Genomic DNA, 16,435 nt, shown 5'->3' with positions numbered 1-16,435 from the left:
CCAGCAACCCTTACTTATCAACCATATGCATTCCAAACCCATCTTGCACACCTTCTCATTTGATCCCTAATATTTCTGAACTATTCCTTATTCTAGTGCAATTTGCCTCTTCCACCTCACCGTGCACCTGGTTTCTTCTTGCTAATGCTCCATCCTGTGAGGATACAGGTCCCAGCTCTGTGAGCTGTAGAAGCACTGCACCATGTTAACTGTTAAAGTAGAACTTAGATACTCAGTAAAAGGTAAAAAAAAATCATGTCACGATATGCTACATGGTATTTTATCCTCATCTTTATTGTAGCATACATAATTGTCCAATGAAGTTTATTTATTCATCTCAGTTTTCAGGTGTAACAATTGTATTTTCTTTATATCAACATGCAAAAGGTAAACAGTTCAAAGCATCTATACCTTTAGATTTTCAATCGGTGGTGACAAGGCTTTTCAAGGTGCTTCGAAATCGATGAATATTGCACTTTATAATGTCATTGGTACACAAGTTTCATTCTTACCCTCCTGGTTTCTAATGCTGCACAATTGCTACAATATTTCTGTACCAAATGGCCCATCTGTTGTGAGGAATTTATCACAGGGTCAATCAGTAACCATAGGCTTCAAGCAATAAATTATAGAATGCTTTCCCTCAGTAAGGAAATTAAATGACAATTCGCACCGAGATGAAAAATCTCCATGCTATATGAAAGGAAATATTAACAGGTCGTTTACTAAAATAAATAAAGGTTTTGCTGCACTATTTTAATATACCAGAGTGAAAGTCGAAAAAGACAAATTAAAAAGGAAAATTCTGGAAATATTCAGCAGGTCAGGCAGAATTCTTGGAGATAGGGAAACAGTCAACGTTTTAGGTTGATGAACATTTGCTGCCTGACCTGCTGAGTATTTCCAGAATTTTCTGTTTTTATTTCAGATTTCCAGCATCTGCAATATTTTGCTTTTGTTCTGAAGAAATTAATTTGGGTTTATCATAATCACAGCTTTTAATCAGAGACTGATTTTAGCAATCAAATCTCTATTCTGGCAAATACTCTTACAATAACACACCTGACGAAGGATAATTTATCACTATGGGCTCAGATTGAAAATACATCCTGTTGAACACCTATGCCATCAAGGTGGCTGCATTTATACAAATAATCACACACTATCTGAGGAGAAGAGCTCACTACCTGATCAAAAGTAATGACAAAACGGCTTATTCCTGCATTTGGACAGACAGAAAAAGCCTTGGACGGGTCAAAGGATGGAGGTAAAGGACATTTCAGGTCCTCTACAAAATGCCTAATCCACTGTAGCATAAATCCACCATGACTGACTACAAGTACATTAGCAATCAGATCTTTAGCATTGTCTGAATTGCCATCATTTATGTCACAGATGTGAGAGTCCACACTGCTGACACTTTCTAATGGAGTGTGAAAGTCTCCTGAATGCTCAGCAGTTGAGTCAATCTGATCTGGTACACTGTTATCTTTTCCTGTTTGTGTCAAAAGGTGACATAAATAATAGAAAAAATCCTTTGCTCGAGCTTGAACCTGTAAAACAAACAGAGAATTGTCACCCAAGGTGTCACAGATGCAAAATATTCAGAGAAACATTTCCTACTACTGATCCTCATTTGCAAAACAACTTTCTCACCAACACTGCGTCAGTAAATGCAATATGAAGACTACATATCATAGCATTCGCAGCATCAGAGCATACATTTCCAACACATATACTAGCTATTATGTTTAAACATTTTTAGCTATTTAGTTTAAGAGGGAATCAGGCTTGCATATGTTATATTAAGAGACTGCTGTTCAGTTAAATTCGAACAACATACATCGAGGAATGTCTATTCAATTCTGTAGCTCGGACTGCTGGCTAGCAGAATTATGTTCCCCACATATCAGTTTAAGAAAGTAGAATTGATGTTTGTACATTTAAAGACGGGAAATCTGATGTAATGGTGTCTCATTATTGAGCTCAGCAAAATTTGAACTGAACCAGTCATAGAAGTTCAGTGATAGGAATGGGGAACTTTCTAATTTGAAACAAGTTGTAGAGTGGTTAATGAAACTTGAACACTAGCATCTAGCCCTTTTTCTCAACACGACCTAGGAAATCATAACAAAAAGCCTTCTCATCACACCCCTTACAGAGTAACACGGGGCCAAGGCTGAATATATAACTGAGACAGGGGCCAGGATTTTCCAGTTTCACCTGTGGTGAGAATCATGACAGGCATAATGGAAAATTTGACTTTGGGCAAGAATTTCTGGTCCTACAATAGGCAGGACTGGAAAACCCCAGGCAGTGTCCGAGATAAAGACATTTACTTACTAAAAGCAGATCAGAGGAATATGGAGATTTTATACTTCGTTAGTAATAAAACCAAATCTATTTCTCCAATTAATTTTGAATCAATTTTAGGTGCATAGCCTATATGAATTCAATCCAAGTACTAATTTAAATCTGCGTGGTTCAAATAGTGTATGTTTTAAGCCTGTGATCTGCACATCCATCCATTAATACATGACTTACATCATCCACAGTCTCTGCTCCCGGAGGAGTAAAATTAGGGCATTTCTGCCCTGCAGCTTTTGCCAGTGCCCTTAATTCACTCAGTGGCTTTCCTTCAACAATCCCATATTTCTAGGAACAAAATCAGGATTAAAGTTGCCAGTGATAATAATAAGTATGCTCTGTAATTTGGGAAAAAAATGTAATGCACTTATTGAATCAGCAATTGCAGAATTCTACATAACTACATTGAACGGTTGCTTTCAAAGAAATGGAACATATAAAAAGGAAATAATTCATTAAGTGCATTTTTTATGTAACTGCTTCACTTCCTTAGTTAAGCTTTACCTATTATTAATTAATTTGTCCATAAGTAACATGTGAACTGCTCATCGAAACCAACACCCGAAAATCACATCCTTCCACCTGAGCAACAAAGCTCTGAGAGAACAGTGCCTTTAAAAACAGTGCAAAAAACACCAAAAGCTGCAGAGCGGTAAAGCAGTGGAAGGATAGCAAAGCACAGCGGGAGAGAGCAGCAAAGCACAGCGGGCGAGAGCAGCAAAGCACAGAGGGCGAGAGCAGCAAAGCACTGCAGGCGAGAGCAGCAAAGCACAGCGGGCGAGAGCAGCAAAGCACAGCGGGCGAGCGCAGCAAAGCACAGCGGGAGGGGAGCAGCAAAGCACAGTGGGCGAGAGCAGCAAAGCACAGAGGGCGAGAGCAGCAAAGCACTGCAGGTGAGAGCAGCAAAGCACAGCGGGCGAGAGCAGCAAAGCACAGCGGGCGAGAGCAGCAAAGCACAGCGGGAGAGAGCAGCAAAGCACAGCGGGCGAGAGCAGCAAAGCACAGCGGGCGAGAGCAGCAAAGCACAGAGGGCGAGAGCAGTAAAGCACAGCGAGGGAGAGCAGCAAAGCACAGCGGGAGAGAGCCGCAAAGCACAGCGGGAGAGAGCAGCAAAGCACAGCGGGAGAGAGCAGCAAAGCACAGCGGGATAGAGCAGCAAAGCACAGCGGGATAGAGCAGCAAAGCACATCGGGCGAGAGCAGTAAAGCACAGCAGGCGAGAGCAGCAAAGCACAGCGGGAGAAGGCAGCAAAGCACAGCGGACGAGAGCAGCAAAGCACAGCGGGATAGAGCAGCAAAGCACAGCGGGCGAGAGCAGTAAAGCACAGAGGGCGAGAGCAGTAAAGCACAGCAGGCGAGAGCAGCAAAGCACAGCGGGAGAGAGCAGCAAAGCACATCGGGCGAGAGCAGCAAAGCACAGCGGGCGAGAGCAGCAAAGCACAGAGGGCGAGAGCAGTAAAGCACAGCGAGGGAGAGCAGCAAAGCACAGCGGGAGAGAGCAGCAAAGCACAGCAGGAGAGAGCAGCAAAGCACAGCGGGAGAGAGCAGCAAAGCACAGCGGGAGAGAGCAGCAAAGCACAGCGGGATAGAGCAGCAAAGCACAGCGGGATAGAGCAGCAAAGCACAGCAGGCGAGAGCAGCAAAGCACATCGGGCGAGAGCAGTAAAGCACAGCAGGCGAGAGCAGCAAAGCACAGCGGGAGAGAGCAGCAAAGCACATCGGGCGAGAGCAGTAAAGCAGAGCAGGCGAGAGCAGCAAAGCACAGCGGGAGAAGGCAGCAAAGCACAGCGGGCAAGAGCAGCAAAGCACAGCGGGATAGAGCAGCAAAGCACAGCGGGCGAGAGCAGTAAAGCACAGAGGGCGAGAGCAGTAAAGCACAGCAGGCGAGAGCAGCAAAGCACAGCGGGAGAAAGCAGCAAAGCACAGCGGGCGAGAGCAGCAAAGCACAGCGGGATAGAGCAGCAAAGCACAGCGGGAGAGAGCAGTAAAGCACAGCGGGATAGAGCAGCAAAGCACAGCGGGAGAGAGCAGTAAAGCATAGCGGGATAGAGCAGCAAAGCACAGCGGGATAGAGCAGCAAAGCACAGCGGGATTGAGCAGCAAAGCACAGCGGGATTGAGCAGCAAAGCACAGCGGGAGAGAGCAGTGGTGAGAGAAAGGGACGTAGCGCAGAGTCATATCACAGAACAAAGATTTATGTTGGGGTGAGCACATTGTTAAGTTCTTAATTTTAATTTCAAATAAAATTAATCAACTACAAATTAATTTAGCCTAAAACTAAAGGCAATTTTATAATTCATATGATTAGCATTCAATTATTATTTTCAAATGAAAATAATCAACTCCAAATTAATTTAGCATAAAACTTAATTAATTGAATCTAGGGATAAAGTTAAAATTAAATAAAAAGGTATAGCAACATTAAAAGATTCTGAATGTTTCAGTAAATTAAAATCTGAAATTATATAGGGAATGACAGATAAGTAAAACAATTGCGGTAACTCCCTATAAGTTAAAGTGGTGTCAGGGATGCAGTTGTTTGGCGAGTAGCTGGCAAGTCCTCATTTATTTGTTGTAGAACCCCACAGTTCAGGAGACCATTTGGCCCATCAAGCCTGCACTGACCCTCTGAAAGGTTCACTTTCTCCACCCTAACCCCACCTAACCTAAACATCTTTGGAAACTAAGGGGCAATTTAGCATTGTCAATCCACGTAACCAGCACATCTTTGGATGGTGAGAGGAAACCCACACAGACCGCCCCCCGCCCCCCCAGGCTGGAATTGAAACACGGTCCCTGGCGATGTGAGGCAGCAGTGCTAACCACTGTGCCACCGTGCTGCCCACTCAGCTAATCTAAAAAATAGAGGAAGAGCAGAATTTATTGCCCAGCTGTAATTGCCTTTGAGAAGGTGATGTCAGCTGCTTTCTTTAACTGCTGGAGTCTATGTGGTGCAAGTAGATCCATGGTTCCAGGATTTTGACCTAGTAAAAGTGAAGGAATAGGACATAGTTCTAAGTCAGGATGATATGTGACTTGAAGAGAAACTTGTAGTTGGGTGTTCCCATGTGTCTGTGGCTGTGGTCTTTCAAAATGGTAGAGATCAAATTTTGAAGAGTGCTGTCAAAGGAGGCTTGGCAAGTTGCGGCAGTACATCCTGCTGACACTACATGTTGGTGGAGGTGGGAATGAATGCTTAAGTTGGTGTATGGGGTGCTGGATGGTGTGAAGCTTAGAGTGTTGCTGGAGATGCACTTATTTTGACAAGTGGAGAGTATTCCATCACACTCCTACTTGTGCCTTTTAGTTTGTGGACAGCCTTTAGGGATGCAAAGGGGCAGTTACTCGGCACAGAATTCCCAGCTTCTGACCTGCTCTTGTAGCCACTGCATTTAAAGGCAATTCCAGTTAGATTTCTGGTTAATGGTGAGTCTCAGGATGTTGAGGATGGGACATTCAGCACTTGCAATCCCACTGAATACCATGAGGAGATGGTTATGATTCTCTATTGTTGGGGATGGTCATTGGCTGACGCTTGTGTAGCACAATTGTTACTTGTCACTTGTCAGTCCAAACCAGAATGGTGTATTTTAAAAGAGAAACTTGCAGACAAAGGTACAAACAAGGCTTCATTGGGGAAGGTGTTTCAACACAGGCTGCGAGCGTCGGCTAACTGTTAGCCTGTTCAAATAGCCGATTACATCAGCACACCACGTGACTGAACTCTTAAAGTGACCTTGTTCCCACTGGGAAAAAGATGAATACACAACACATTCCTCCCCTTTTACATCAGAGGTTCCTGCAATGAAACACAGTGTAATGTTATCAAGATTTATAATACATAGGTGACAAGGTGGTGCAGTCGTTAGCACTGTTGTCTCAAGGCACCGAGGACTGGGTTTGATCCCAGCCCTGGGTCACTGTCCGTGTGGAGTTTGCACATTCTCCCAGTGTCTAAGGGGGGCTCACCCCAGAAATCAAAGATGTGCAGGGTAGGTGAACTGGCTATGCTAATTGTCCCTTAATTGGAAAAAAATGAATTGGGCACTCTAAATTTATTTATAAAAATATGTAGTTAACAAACACAACAGTCAATAAGTTCCACGTTTTGGAGACCTTCGACTCCTGTGTCGGTCGCCGAAGCTCAGGCGTCGCTTTTTCGTGTTGACTGTAGCCTCTGGTATTTTTGGTTGCGTTTGTGCATCGTCCGTTATTGCCTCAACCGGAGGCAATATCATGTTTTCAGGTTTATTCGGTGTTGAAGTGTCCTCAACTGGGTACTGTCCTCCACAGTTGTTTCTGGTACTGTCAGGTTCTCAGGAATGTCTAGGGCTTCACTTGGCAGCTTGTTGCAGACTCTCGGTTGACTCGGTCTCTGGCGTTCCAATTGATAAAAATTGATCAGCGTCTCTTCTCCACACTCCATCATCCCGTGTTTGAACAGCGTAGGCCGGTTCTGTCTGTGCTAAGATGGCAGGTATCCACTTCTCACTGGCGGTGTAGTTCATTGCCAACACTTCCTGACCTTTCTGAAAAACATGGTATTTAGTCCCGTTCTCACATCGCAAAACCTGACTTTGTTTCCTCTCAACAATAACTCGTCTTAGGCGGCTTCAATAAATCAAATGCTGTGTTGAATGTTTTGTATTCCTGTGTCAACAGGAATCGGCTTAATCATTTCGAGTGAACCGTGCTCACGCGTTATCTTCAATGAATGCTTTCTTGTTTAAACAAATCTTTCAGCCAGCCCATTTGTGGCAGGATGATAAATGGAGTGGATCAGAGATGTTGGATTCCGTTCTCCTTTAGCTAACCTATGAATTCCTGTGAAACAAACTGTGGCCCATTTGTTACTGACAGATTTTTCTGGTTATCCGGAATCTTGCAAATATCTCACCCAGTCTTTCTATTGTTCACTCTGAGGACGTCGTCTTCATAATGGCAACTTCAGGCCTTTGATTGCGCGCTGACCATCTTTCCAATGGTCCTGCAGAATCAATATAACCTCTTTGCCATGGCCCTTCTGGCCATCTACCATGGGTGTAATAATACTAATGGAGGCAAGTTTTCAACTTTTGCACATGACGACCAAACCCCTCCTTCTCCCCTATCGAGCCCAGTCACCAAAAATAGGTTCGTCATCTCCTTCATCGATACCATCCCAAAATGACCTTCAATGAAGTTGGTTTAAGACATATTTCCTTAACAACGGCGGAATGGTGACCCTCATTCCCCAGAAGAGACAACCAGCTTGTGTAGATAGTTTGAGTCTTCGGTTAACATATGGCTTCAACTCCGGGTCTCCTCCTGTGGTCTTGCACGAAGTACCATGTCCATAACTTCTGACAGAAGTGAATTATTTCTCGTATACTTCAAAATAGAAAATATAACCAATTGCACTATGCGTTGATGGTAAAGGAAATCTGGAGAGCTCATCAGTGTTCCCATGGAGATTTGATTTATGATATTTTATCATATAGGTATGAGCTGACAACAGTAATGCCCATCGCTGTACCCAGTTTGCTGCGAGAGATGGAATACCGGTGTGCAACCCCAATATCATTGCCAATGGTTGATAATATGAAAGCAGTAAAATTCCGCAACATAGGTATTGGTAAAAACATTGGATCCCCAAGATGATGCCTAGAGCTTCCTTCTCTATCTGTATGTAGTTCATTTCTGCTTTGTTCAAGGATCTTGATGCAAATGCTATTGGCTTCTTTTCACCATTGGACATTGTAAAAAAACTACAGTCCCCACCTCGTTAAGGTGATGTATTGCAAACCAGTTACAAAGGTAACTTTGGATCAAAGTGTGTCAGTACTTTCAATTTTTAAAAAAATATTTTTATTAAGGTATTTGAAAATGTCATAAAAATAACATTAACAATGACATCAACATGGTATAATAAACGTTCCCCCCATCCCAATCTTTACACACCCCAACCATAAAACGACAATCACCCTCCCCCTTGGAATACTGTATCTGCTGACATTTTAAATTTTCCCCGAACGGCTGCCACCTCCGGATGAACCCGACCATTGACCCTCTTACAGCAAACTTTATTTTCTCGAGACTGAGAAACCCAGCCATGTCACTAACCCAGGTCTCTACTCAGGGGCTTCGAGTCCTTCCACATTAACAAGATCTGTCTCCAGGCTACCAGGGAGGTAAAGGCCAAGACGTCAGCCTCTTTCGCCCCCTAAACTCCCAGCTTTTCCGACACTCCAAAGATAGCTACCTCCGGACTCGGCGCCACCCGTGTTTTAGCACCATGAACATTGCCTTAGCAAAACCCTGCCAAAACTCTCTAAACTTTGGGCATGCTCAAAACATGTGCTTCCCGCGCACACCTATCCTCTATCCCAAAAAACTTGCTCATCCGTGCTGCTGTCATGTGACCGGTGGACTATCTTAAATTCTATCAGGCTGAGCCTGGCGCACGATGAGGAGGTATTAATCCTGCTTAGGGCATCCGCCCATAGACCCGCCTCTATTTCTCCTCCTAGCTCGTCCTCCCACTTGCCCTTGAGTGCCTCCACCAGAGTTCCTCCGCCTCCGAAAGCTCCTGGTAAATATCTGAACCCTTTCCCCCTCCCATCCAGGTACTGGAGACTACTCTATCCGTATCCCCCGTGGCGGCAGCAGCGGAAAGGCCGACACCTGTTTTCTCAGGAAGTCTCGCACCTGCAAATAGCTAAACCCGTTCCCTGCAGGCAATTCAAATTTATCCTCCAAGGCTTTCAAGCTGGAAAAGCTCCCATCTATAAATAGATCGCCCATCCTTCTAATTCCTGCGGAACCCACCATCTAGCCTACCCGGTACAAACCGATGATTATTATAAATCGGGGTCCAAACCGATGCTCCCTCCACTCTCTTACATCTCCTCAATTGCCCCAAGATTCTCAGAGCCGCCACCACCACCAGACTTGTAAAGTATCGGGCCGGCGAGAATGCAAGAGGTGCCGCTATCAGTGCTCCGAAACTGGTGCCTTTGCATGACGCCGCCTCCATCTGCTCCCATACCAACCCCTCCCCCGCTACCCACTTCCTAATCCTGGCTCTATTAGCCGGCCAGTAGTAGGTGCAGAAGTTCAGCAGCGCCAACCCATCCTCCCCACGACTGCGCTCCAGCAACATTCGCGGGGTTTTGCCCACCCACACAAAGCCCAAAATAATCTTATTCACCCGCTTGAAAAAGGCCTTTGGGATGAAGATGGGGAGGCACGGAAAGACAAACAGAAATCTGGGGAGGACCATGATTTTCACGGTCTGTACCCTCCCCGCCAGTGATAGCGGAAGCACATCCCATCTCTTAAAGTCCCCTTCCATTTGTCTACCAGCCGGTTCATACGCACACTCGCTACTGGTGTCCGATAGAGCAACCGCACCCAGTCAATAAAGCCCTCACCAAACCCAAACCTTCCCAGCACCTCCCACAGGAAATTCCACTCCACCCGATCAAAAGCTTTCTCTGCATTCATTGCTACCACCACCTCCCCTCCTTCTAAGGGCATCATAATAACATTCAAAAGCCTTCGAACACTGGCCTCGAGTTGCTTGCCCTTTACAAATCCCATCTGGTCTTCCCCTATCACCCCCGGGACACAGTCCTCTATCCTTGTGGCCAGTACCTTAGTCAGCAGTTTGGCGTCCACATTCAGTAGAGAAATCGGCCTGTATGACCCGCACTGCTCCAGATACTTCTCCGGTTTCAGGATCAATGAAATCGAGGCCTGCGACATTTTGGGGCGGGGGGGGGGCTCCCTTCTTTCTTGCTTCATTAAATGTCCTCACCAGCAGTGGGCTCAATATCTCTGAAAACTTCTCATAGAATTCCACCGAGTAGCTGTCAGGCCCCGGGGCCTTGCCCGACTGTATGCCCTCCAGCCCCTTGATTATTTCCTCAATCTCAATTGGGGTTCCCAGTCCTTTCACCAGATCCTCATCTCCCCTCGTATACCTCCAAAAGCTACCTCATCCCCTCCACCCCAGCCGGGGGTTCCGACTCATATAATTCACCCCCGCTGGGTCTAGGACAGTATTCCTGCCTCTACTCTTTACTTTGCCTATCTCCCTGGCCGCCTCCCTTTTCCTGAGCTGGTGCGCCAACGTTCTGCTTGCCTTTCCCCTGTACTCATGAAACGCCCCCCCCCCCCCACCGCTCCCTCAGTAACCCTGTGTCTGGGGCCTCCAAGTATCTCCTGTCCACCTGAAGTATCTCCTCCACTACCGTTATGCCTTTTCTCTGTGGGCCCGTGTCGAGATTAATTCTCCTCTGACCACTCCCTTCAGAACTTCCCAAAACGTCGCTGCGGAGACCTTCCCCCCGTATCATTTGTTTCCAGGTAGTTCTGGATGGACTTGTTAACCAACCCACAGATCGCTTCGTCCGCTAGCAACCCCACATCCAGTCTCCACAGCGGGCATTGCCCTCTCTCCACACTAACCCGTAGATCCACCCAATGCGGGGCATGATCCGTCACTGCGATTGCCGAGTACTCAGTATCCACCACCTCCAGTATTAGCGCCCAACTCAGAATAAAAAAGTCGATGCGAGAGTATACCTTGCGATGTGTTATCTGTGTTGGTCTAACATCGACTGCAATTGGATGCAATAAAACGAGAAACAGACTTCCAACGCAGGAGATGGTCCAACACTATTTTATTGAAGCTGCTGATTGCTGTACATAATCTGCTGTGGGTTGACACTCTATTAACCTGATAGCCTCCTACTGGCTTGACCAGACTAGCTCTCTACCACATGGTGATGATGTCCATTGGCCAGTGCACTGTGACTATCTCCCTAGCCGTGTCCTGTGTGAGAGGGAGAGCCTTAATGCCCTGTGGGCTTTATAGAGGTGGTGTCCTGTCTGGTGATTGGTTGTTCTGTGTCGTGTGTGTTCATTGGTTATCATGTGTGTCAATTACTGCCTGTCTGCATCTCATGATATACATGAGTGGCTATTATGACACCTTGTGGACATGTGAAGAAAAGGAAAACTCCTTTGCCCTTGGCCATGCAAACTTCCATGGGTCTACTCCCCCCATCTGTGCCATAAGCCCCTTCAATTCCTTGGCCGCAGCCGGCCTCCTCCCTGTCCTGGATTTTGACCGGTCCAATTACGGATCAATGACTGTGTTGACAATGACAAGTCTACTCCCATGATCAGGTTATGTGACTAAGTCTGGATGTTACCTAAAACCCACCTCAAATTCCACGTCGTCCCAATTCGGAGCATACATGTTCACAAGTACCACCCGCACCCCCTCCAGCTTCCCACTCACCATTATGTACCTACCCCCCCTTGTCTAACACTATTCTCCCTGCCTCAAATGCCACTTGATTGTTGATCAAGATCGCTACTCCCCCTGGTCTTACTGTCCAGCCCTGAGGCCATCACCCTTTTTAGGTCAGCCTCTAGCTTGCGCCCTCCGCCACCTCGAGCCCCCCACCTCGGACATTCGCCGTTCCCGATCTCCCATTTGTCCCCTAGTAACAGTCCCCCCCCCCCGTCAGCAAAGCAGCTCCCCCCTCCCTCCCGTCAGCAAAGCAGCTCCCCCTCCCCCCCCCAACACTAGAAACCCAACCCCCAAGTCAAGCTCCAGCTTAACAGCTGCTCACCCCCCACTGCGTTTCAGAGAGTCAGCTGATCCATGCTGACTTGATCGCGCCTGCCCCTGGCACCACGCAGTCTGTCTCCCCCATTGTTCTGTCTCCTCTCCCCCCACTTGGACAAACAATTCTCCCAATTGCTGCCCCGTTCCTTCCTGGCCCACTGCAGAACGTGTTCCTTGTCCCGGAATCGGTGAAAGTATACCACCATCGCCTTTGGCGGCTCGTTCGTTCGGAGCTTCTTTGCGAGGGCTCCATGCGCTCTATCCACTTCCAGGGGCCGATGGAACGCCTCAGCCCCCATCAACTTCTACAATATGTCCGTCACATAAGTCCTCGCATCCGATCCCTCACTATCTTCAGGGAGGCCAACAATTCTAAATTCTGCCTCCTAGACATGTTTTCCAGGTCCTCCAGCTTCTCCTGCATTCTTTTCTGGCAGTCGTTCATCATCTCCACCTTGGTCTCCAGCACGGTTACGTACTCCTCATCCTCGGACACCTTTTTCCTCCACCTCCTGGATCACACGTCCGTGGGTCTCTTGATTCTGCACAACTTGATCAATCAAAGCCTTAATGGGATCCAGCATGTCCTTCTTCAGCTTGGCGTAGCAATCTTCAAAAAACTCCACCAGCTGCTCCATCGACCACTGTGCCGTCATCCCACGGCCTTTGCTCTCCGCCATACTTTCCCGCGTTGTCGGCTCGGCTTGCGTCTTCCTTATAGGACTTTGTCTTCTCACACGGGGACTTCTGGTCCAATTCTTCATAGACCGGATGGGGAATTTCTCTTCACTGTCTCAGTCTTCACCGATTTATCCCATAAAATCCAGGGGGGAAAGGTCCAAAGTCCGCCACAGATGGGAGCTATTAAATGTGCAACCTACTCATCCATGGCCACTCCCAGTACTTTTGATTTTAATAATACCTCTTTTGCTTGTGCCAAGGCCTTCTCGCACTGATCCACCCATTTCCATTTTCTGTTTTGGCATAATAAGTTGTGCAAAGGCTTGAGAATAGCTGCTAGAATAGGGACAAACCTTCCATAATTAGTTTAATAAGCTCAAAAATGAACAACTTTTATTTATGGTTTGAGGTGCTGGCACCTCAGTCATAGCTTTTACTTTTGAAGGTGATTTGTGCCGTCCCTTTGCAGCTATGACACGCCACAGTTTTCTATAGAAGATTTGAAGGATTCACATTTATCCTCGCATACTAGCAATCCTCTAGTCACTGGAGTCTAATATCTATATTTTGGAGGTGCTGTTCTTCGTTCTTTCCAGTGACAAAGATATCATCCTTCTAGACCGCTGAGAATTTGATCCATGGCACGTGATGCCAAATGGAAACCATTTATATCTGAATAACCCCATTGATCAAATCTGAACCACATTTATCTCGAGATAAGTTCCACTAAGGTCAACTTTACTGAAATGTTGGCCTCCAGACAACCCAGCAAATATATCAACTTGAGGGTACTGCTCTGCACACAGAACCGTGACTTGATAGTGACTTTAAAGCTACATATTCGTACCGAAACATCCTTCTTCATCACGGGTACTATGAGGTGGACTAACCACTTACATTTACAGGTTCAAGGATCCCCTTCTTGACAAGCCTCTCTAATTTTGCTTGACATTAGGCCTGATGGTGTGCAATACTGACCGACCCTATAAGCACCTTGTTTGGCTTTTGCCCTTAATCTTTAGTTTGAACGAGATCTCTTTCTTGCTTCTCAGCTCTTTAAAGACTATGGCATGTTTCTTTGAAATCTCAGTAGACATGCTTCGGACTCAGACATGAGATTCACCATGACCCAGTTTTGCTCTATTCTCTCCAGCCAGGTTCTCCCCATTGGGGCTGGATAGTTACCTTTGCCGCTGTGCAGGGACAAGGCTGCATTCTGTCCATTTCACTGCATATTTACATCAATATGGCCCTTCAACGGAACCACCCCAGTATCTTAGTTTAGTATTGTCTTAAGATGGTTTTAAGGTGATATGTCAAAGTTTCTCTTGGTAAACAGTTTCTGATACCAACAGATCTCCCGCTCCAGTGTCCAACTCCATTTTCACCGATTGTCTGTCCAGTAAAGGAGTGACCCAGTAACGCTTTGTTGCACCTGCAATTGCCAGTACATTGAATGACAGTTTGTCATCTGACTGTGACTCTGGTCCTTTTTCGCACCAGTTTTGCATTGCGTGGATTTCTTTTCCTCTATTCGGTTTTTGCTTTTTATAGTTCTTTCTGGAACTTTTTTTCCCTAACACGCATGTTTGATGTGCTCCTTTTTACTACAATTCCTGCTTTTTGGACAGGACATACTCAGGAAATTTCTTGCATTGTCCAATGTTTAACAGGGTTGCAGCTGTACGGAACAGTTGGTTAGGGGTGTGGTGAGATCTGGATGTTGTCAGAGCACACATTCTCTGCTATCCGATGCATCCGGCCATTGCTTGATGTTACACGGGTTGAATCAAATTGAATGGAGACTGGTATTGTGATGCTATGGACCTCAGGAGGAGGCCAAATGGTACAAAAAACAAAGGCAATATGAGGGAAAACATTTTCCTGTGGCGTGGGGTTAGATTCTGAATGTACTGCTGAGAGTGTGATGGAAGCAGATTAAACTGTGGCTTTCCAAAGGATAATTATCTGAAGAGAAAACATTTTGCAGGACTACAGGGTAATGGTGAGGGAGTGGGACTAGCCGAATTGTGCTTGCAGAAAGCCGGCACAGACATGAATGGTCTCCTTCTATGCTCGTTCCATTTTATGATTCTAGTGGTACTATGGTGCTTTAGCTTTGTGCCTCCTTGTTCTTCAGGGTTTACTGCTAATAATCTCTTAATTGTTTTCCAAACTGCAACAAGCTTTCTGCATTGCCTTAAAATAGGGACTAAATTATGTCTGCATGCCCCAACTCCATTATCTCCCACCCTCTAACCTTTACTTGCAGGTTATACTTTGATGTTTATGCCTTTGTGCAATAACAGAGACTCACCAGCATTTAAACAGGAGTACTCTACCATAACCTGCACGTTTCTGTACTCTCATTGAAGAGCCCATACCTTCCACAGAAAAACCTCACACGTTTCTTGCAATTCTGCAAAACGCTGCATGGCAACTGAAAAGCTGGTTTTACTATAATATAGATAATTAAGTGTTAACACAACTATCCCAGAACCTACTGACAGTGGCACAGAGGCAGCCATGCCAACCAAACAAATACTGCATTTAAGTTACCTCATTGGGCCTTTGCAGGAAAAGGACTCATACACTGCATGATGTTAAAAACACCAATTGCATTATTATTTAAATTTACTTTATTTACAATAAGTGCAATATATGATACACTGTGAGAAACAAAGTTTGTGCAATTACTTATCTGAAAACGGCAAACCTAAATCGTCACTACATGTTTCTATGTGTTGACGCCCTCCTACTTTGATCAGTATGGAAATCACACATTTCCATTGATGAAAAATTCTTAGAAGCTTTCAAGCTTTGTGTATAATTTAATACAAGACACCAAATTACACCACATCATAATGCATCATTTGTCTCCTTTCACCTGTATAATATATTTTAACGTGGATTAAAGATTTTTTTTTAAAATCCCTCCAATTTTGAACTGGTTTTAGACTGGATTATTTTTATTTGCAGCAAAAGTAAAAGCTCCCCTTTGTTAGGGTAATTAATATCTGTAAGTAGAAATTCAGTACAGAAGGTTGAAATTATATTTACTGAAAATTGCATTTCATAGCTCAGGAATATTGCTGTAGATAAATTTATATGAGAAACATAATACATGAGAGTTCAAAATGTTCCAGCATTTTAATTACTCAATATTAACAATTATTAAAAACAATAATTTTGATTACAAAGTTTTCACTTCAAATTGTGGCTGTGTTCCTGAAAATTGCAACCAAGTAGGTTCCCACAAGAATCAATGTTGAAGCTGGAGTTAGTGTCCGTCAGACATTTCTCACCCGGGAAAAAAACTGAAATACTATATTAGTGTTCTTCAAAGTCTGGGGCGCGACCAGTGGGTGGGTCGCAGGCGGGTGTTGGGAGGGCCGCGGAGCCGTAGAAGGCGGCGCTCCCGATCGCGCAAATCCCCGTGCAGCAGCCGGCTTTTCATAACGCCAGCTGCAAGCGGTCGCGAGCATGTAAAAAAAAAAACCAATTTGGCCGCATTGCGCACGATGATCGGTGCGCATGCGCAGTGCGGCCGCTATTTCTTTTTTAAACGGTTGCAGCTTTTTGTTTTACAAGTTCTGTAGTGGTTTTTATTCATTTATTTTATTCATTTTATTTTTTTCTTAGAATTTCGTGGGTGTTTTATTCATTTTTTTTCATTTATTTTACTCATTTTATTTTTTTACAAGTTCGGGGGGGGTTTATTTAATAAATTTTTACAGGAAAAATTTTAGAACTTTGGTCAAATGGA

At 45.2% G+C, this 16,435-nt stretch overlaps 1 protein-coding gene across 2 annotated transcripts in view; it reads right to left on the bottom strand.

The window, feature by feature from the left end:
• Positions 1-269: 269 nt before the first annotated feature.
• Positions 270-16,435, bottom strand: part of tigara (TP53 induced glycolysis regulatory phosphatase a) — a 33,181-nt gene continuing 17,015 nt past the window's right edge. The window contains exons 5-7 of one of the 2 annotated variants that reach the window (XR_005462296.1): positions 2,545-2,655; positions 924-1,553; positions 270-814 (exon numbers count right to left, since the gene is read on the bottom strand). Coding sequence is in view for 1 of the 2 variants with exons in the window: in XM_038811353.1 (XP_038667281.1) it covers positions 1,092-1,553; positions 2,545-2,655 (573 nt within the window). In the remaining variant the exon portion in view is untranslated. Of the gene's footprint in view, positions 1,554-2,544; positions 2,656-16,435 lie in introns of both variants that reach the window. The other variant, XM_038811353.1, reaches the window with a different exon arrangement.

The sequence above is a fragment of the Scyliorhinus canicula genome, chromosome 11, assembly GCF_902713615.1.
Source record: "Scyliorhinus canicula chromosome 11, sScyCan1.1, whole genome shotgun sequence".
NCBI classification, from domain to species: domain Eukaryota; kingdom Metazoa; phylum Chordata; class Chondrichthyes; order Carcharhiniformes; family Scyliorhinidae; genus Scyliorhinus; species Scyliorhinus canicula.
Note: the sequence above shows the minus strand (reverse complement) of the source record. Positions and strands in the feature narration are given on the sequence as shown.